Here is a 5,267-nt window from a genome sequence, read left to right on the forward strand (position 1 = left end):
AGCTAAACTCCAAAATAGCCTCAGTAAACTAAATTAGTAAAAAAAATTACCCTGTTGCTAAAATTGAAGCCTAACTCTTATTAGCATAGCATAAAAACATTAGCATAGCATTAGCATAAAAACCTCAGAAGATAACATATTGGTCAAAAACATTAGCATGTTGCTAAAATAGAAGCTTGACTCTAAATTAGCATATGAAAACCTCAGAAAATAACATATTAGCCAAAAACATTAGCCTGTTGCTAAAATAGAAGCTTAACTCCATCTTAGTTAGCATATTAAAAACCTAGGAAGATAACATATTAGCCAAAAACGTTAGCCTGTTGCTAAAATATTAGCTAAACTCCAAATTAGCATTAAAAAACCTCAATAGATGCCAAATTAGCCAAAAAATGCTAACTAATAGCTAATCTCCAAAATAGCCTAACGTTATCCTGTTGCTAAAATAAAAGCAAGAGTCTTAATTAGCCTATAAAATACGATAACAAATTAGCCAAAAACGTTAGCATGTTGCTAAAATATTAGCTAAACTCCATAAAAAACCTCAGTAGATGCCAAATTAGTTAAAACGGCTAGCTCATTGGATCTTGCTAAAATATTTGGTAAACTCTGAATTTTTTGAAAATTACTATAAAAGATGAAAACATAGCCATGTATGTACTTAAAGGCTTGTTGCTAATCTACTACTTAAAATCTTGAAATGTGAAGACTTTCTCATTCATTTCCAGTATATTTTGCTTAATATTTCAAAGTCTACAGTCTATGAATACTAAAAATGCAAGCAGTAATGTCCTGAATGAGCTGAACATTTGATACCAAGATTGCTGAGTTTTTACTTCTCCGTTTCATTGAATCACAACAGTTTGCATGCTTAAGCATTTACAAACTAAAAAAATACTCAGAATTGCAGATTTGAGCTTAGTTTTCCTAATATATGTCCTTTATCAGTAGAAAAAAAGCCATAAAAACATGTTAAAAAGGCATCAATCCTGTCAGGTAGAAGGTACAGATCAAGAAAGTTCTGGACTTTGTTAAATTATGTAAATATATAACTTTTATTTATTTATTTGATTGTGCAAGAAAATCTAAGCCTGTGCTGAACTTTGTGTGAGTGTAATGATCCACGACTTCTCAAGTGAAGGTGTGAAACCTCATTAACAGATCGGTGCGTCAGCGAGGATTTAGCAACACGGACAGAAATTCCCAAATTGTGAAGATTTATGAGGACAACTTTGGTTTTTCTTATACTTTGTTCTTGTTAGGAACTGAAAGTTTACTCTGTTTTCTCCTTTCAGTAAAAATTTGCAACAGCAATCTGACGGCGGCAGAAATAAACCTGTGGTGAGAGGGCCAGCTCATGGTCAGGGCTGACCGCACAGAGCGGAACGCTCATTTTTAACTCAAACTAACCCCATCACAAGCTGGACAATAAACTTGAGCAATTATTTTTTTACTAATTCTGTCCCTAAGCAACCAGAAGTGGCGGGACAAGTGTAAACCAGTGTGGATCAAAGAGGGGGAACCCCGCCGGGTGTTTCTGTTGCAATACGCTGTAAATCTGACAGCTCAACGACATGAAATTCATTATTTAGTTACTATCATTTTTCAGAATAAGAGCCCAGAATCTGCTGGGAGATGGCTAAATCTTCTGAGGATTAAGATTAGCCAGTCTCGATCAGCTCAGGACTTTGGTGTAAACACTCTACAGACAGCTCGTCTGCGGGTCAACCGTGAACAAAGTGCATTCCTGTTACTGTGTGCCTCGAGGCGATTGGTCGTCGTGTCACTGACATGTCCTCTTGACCGCGACACGTTTCACCACGACACAAACTGCAAAGCTCTGCAGAAGATACGATCAAAAGGGTAAACAGAAACTGACCTTTCCCAGTGAGACACTTTCTTCATGTAGTATTCGTTCAGCTGCTCGGCCTGCAGCAGCCTCTCCTCTGGCCCCAGCGCTGGAGTTTGGATGTTGTAAAGGGGATGAGCGAACAGCTTCTCCAGCTTGGAGCCTCCGTCGGCCGTTTGGGATGCGGCGGCGGCGTCATCCGGAGGTGTTGCGGACGTCCAGTTGGAGAGCCGTGGAGGCCCGAGTCCCTCCAGCGCAGGGAGGCTGAGGTTTTGGGAAGCGCATGAGCAAAAGTGTCCTGATGCTTGCATGAAGCTCCACAGCTTTGGCAGGAGGATGAAGTAGAGATCGGCGGAGAAAAGAGCTGTGAGGGTTGCAGCCACCAGGAAACGGTCTCTTCTCATCTTTAAAATGACTGAAAATGAACTAAAATAGAAACCGCAGAGGCATCACTCGCAGGTGTCCTCCAGCCTCCCACAGCAGCAGGTTTGTCCAAGTCTCGAGTCTGTCTTTGCTTAAGTCTTCACCAGCTTCTCCTCCTCCTCCTCCTCCTCCTTTGGCAGCAGCTATGAGCGGCAGTCCCTCCGTTTGCTGCTCTGAGGAGGAGCATATGTGTGCATCTATCAGGTGTGCAGCCAATCACAGATTTGCAGATTGTGAACACAACAAAAGAGGGAAGACAGATACAGGAAATCCTCTGGAGCTGCAAGGCGCGGATGAAACACACGTCTTATCAGCCAGGAGCTGAACGAAACTGTCCTTCCTACAAATTCTCTGACAAATAAACCTCATCCTTTCTCCTTTCACTTCTACAGCTCCTCAAATCTTCCCTCCCTTCACATCCACCAACTTTCATCCTCATGCGCTCCCCTTTCACTTTCGCCTTACTTACTTTTCACCACTGATCTCCAGTCTGTCTAGCTTCAGGCACAAATTCCCAGCTGCACTTCTTCTTTCCTCCCTTCCTCCTCACAAATCCCTCGCTTTTCTCCCTGACACGCTGATCTACAGAGAGGCACAGAAAACCAGCGCTAAAAAAAAAAAAAGTTCTTGCTCAACTTTAAATGAGGAAACACAGTAAAAATAACACCTCCCAGTGATCACACGCCAGCATTTCTGTAGTCTGCCGCCACCTGATTCCTGTAAAAACACATGCATCGGCTAAAAGCGTTTTTAACAGCTTTACAGAGAGGCAGCGGAGCTCTCACGGGGCATTTTATTGCATTGCTGTTATTGTGGTATTTTGGAACATCTGTCATCTGGATGTGCTTGTATGTGTGTGGAACTACGCGTCTGGAAGCAGCTTATTTTCTCCACGGGAGAAAAAAAGAAAAGAAGGGAGGCTGAGGGAATCTGGTGTTGATGAGGGATACAAGCGAAAGGAAGTCTGAACATGATAATCATGGAGTCATTATTTCTGTTTTTTTTACTGAATGTTTACAATAAACATCAAAACTAGACTTTATGTGATCCTCATACACTGTAAAAAGGGAAACATTGGATCAACAACAACAACTTTTGTTAAGTGACCCAATGATTCCCTTTTTACAGTATAAGTTTGCTCCTATTAATATATATATATATATATATACATATATATATCCCATAGCAATAGCAGAGACAATATTTTACTGTGATTTAAAAATAAAAAATACTTTATCTGAATATTAATACACGTTTGTGTTAATAAATGGTAAAATATGAACATTACATAAGCAACTGTATCTCATATACAAATTGACAAACAAATTCATTGTGCCTTTTTTTCCATTATGCACGTAACTCTGACCTATCAGATCCCTAAATTAGAAGAACAGGAGAACTTTTGCGAAACTTCGTTTTTAGCATTTTGACAGTGCGTGCCAGATTTCCCCACTTGTTCTTACGTGAGCCAAAATCTGCATTTTTATTTGGTACAAGAACCAACTTGGCACAGATTTTTGGTCAAGTTCTCACCCTTAGTTAAAACTGAGTTGTATATGTCTCGTTTTGACGCAACCGGTAAACAACCACAAGGCTGATGAGTTCAGATTTATCACTAGATGGTTCTCGTGACATCTTGTGGTTTTGGTCGCGGTGTAGAGCTTTTCAAAGAGGCTCAGTGTGCTGTGTTGCCAACTAACGGTCGAGGGGTTAAGTGGAAAATAAAAGTAAGACACTGAATTACTTATTTGCCTTTAAATAACTAATTAAGTATTGTCTTGTCAGAATTTTAAATTGATAAATGTATCGGCGATAAAAGTATCGGCTCTAAAGAATCGTCGCTGAAGGCTGAAGCATCGCCACTAAAGCAACGCCACTAAAGTATCGCCACTAAAGTATCGCCACTAAAGTATCGCCACTAAAGTATCGCCACTAAAGTATCGCCACTAAAGTATCGCCACTAAAGTATGAAGTATCGCCGCTGAAGTATCGCCGCTGAAGTATCGCCGCTAAAGTATCAAGTATCGCCGCTAAAGTATCAAGTATCGCCGCTAAAGTATCGCCACAAAAGTATCGCCACTAAAGTATCAAGCATCGCCGCTGAAGCATCGGCACCAAAGATTCGCCACTAAAGGATCGCCGCTGAAGTATCGCCGCTGAAGTATCGCCGCTGAAGGCTGAAGTATCGCCTCTGAAGGCTGAAGTATCGCCTCTGAAGCATCGCCGCTAAAGATTCGCCACTAAAGTATCGCGATATTTCACATAATTTATATTTTCTTACACCAATATCGGCCAGTACCCCCAATGCGAGATTTCCTAGCATTAGCGAGTACTGGCCCATCTGGCAAAATATTCAATTTCCAAGTATTGATCTAGTTAAAATTCAATTCAATTCAATTCAATTTTATTTATATAGCCCAATATCACAAATTCAATTTGCCTCATTGGGCTTCATGCCTGTAGTTTTTACAGATGCACAGATGGAGTCATAAAATATGCACAATAGGTAAAAACTAAACAGACTATAAAGAACGGTCATCCCTGTCCTTAGACCCTCCCTCCCGGTAAGGAAAAACTCCTAAAAAACCTGAGTCAGGAAAAAAAGAAGAAACCTTAGGGATTCCCACATGAGGGAGAGATCCCATCCCAGGACGGACAGGCGATACCAGAACGGTTAAAGAAAAGTTAGCTGCTAAAACTGCATATATGAGTAGAGTTCATTCATATAGAGCTGAGGGACGAGTGATGATTAAGTCCATAGTCCAGATGAAGCAGAACTGCAGTCCACGACCAGGAGCAGGAGGACAGACGACCCACCAGGAATCACTCCATCAATCCTGCTTGCTGTGCAGATAGAGTTGTTTCTAATTCCCAAAGATTTTTATACCAAGCAGTGGATGCAGTTTGTTTTTTAGCCGACTCAAACCCTGACTGTGACTACTTCACCTGTTTTCACTTCACAAAATACAGATTTCTGGACTAAAGTTAGTAAAAT

General features: G+C 40.7%; 1 protein-coding gene across 1 annotated transcript in view; it reads right to left on the reverse strand.

The window, feature by feature from the left end:
* Positions 1-3,052, reverse strand: part of fam20a (FAM20A golgi associated secretory pathway pseudokinase) — a 16,529-nt gene extending 13,477 nt beyond the window's left edge. The window contains exon 1 of the mRNA XM_024285465.2: positions 1,880-3,052. Coding sequence (XP_024141233.1) covers positions 1,880-2,253 — 374 coding nt within the window. The 5' untranslated portion in view covers positions 2,254-3,052. The remainder of the gene's footprint in view (positions 1-1,879) is intronic.
* Positions 3,053-5,267: the final 2,215 nt, after the last annotated feature.

The sequence above is a fragment of the Oryzias melastigma genome, linkage group LG19, assembly GCF_002922805.2.
Source record: "Oryzias melastigma strain HK-1 linkage group LG19, ASM292280v2, whole genome shotgun sequence".
NCBI lineage: Eukaryota > Metazoa > Chordata > Actinopteri > Beloniformes > Adrianichthyidae > Oryzias > Oryzias melastigma.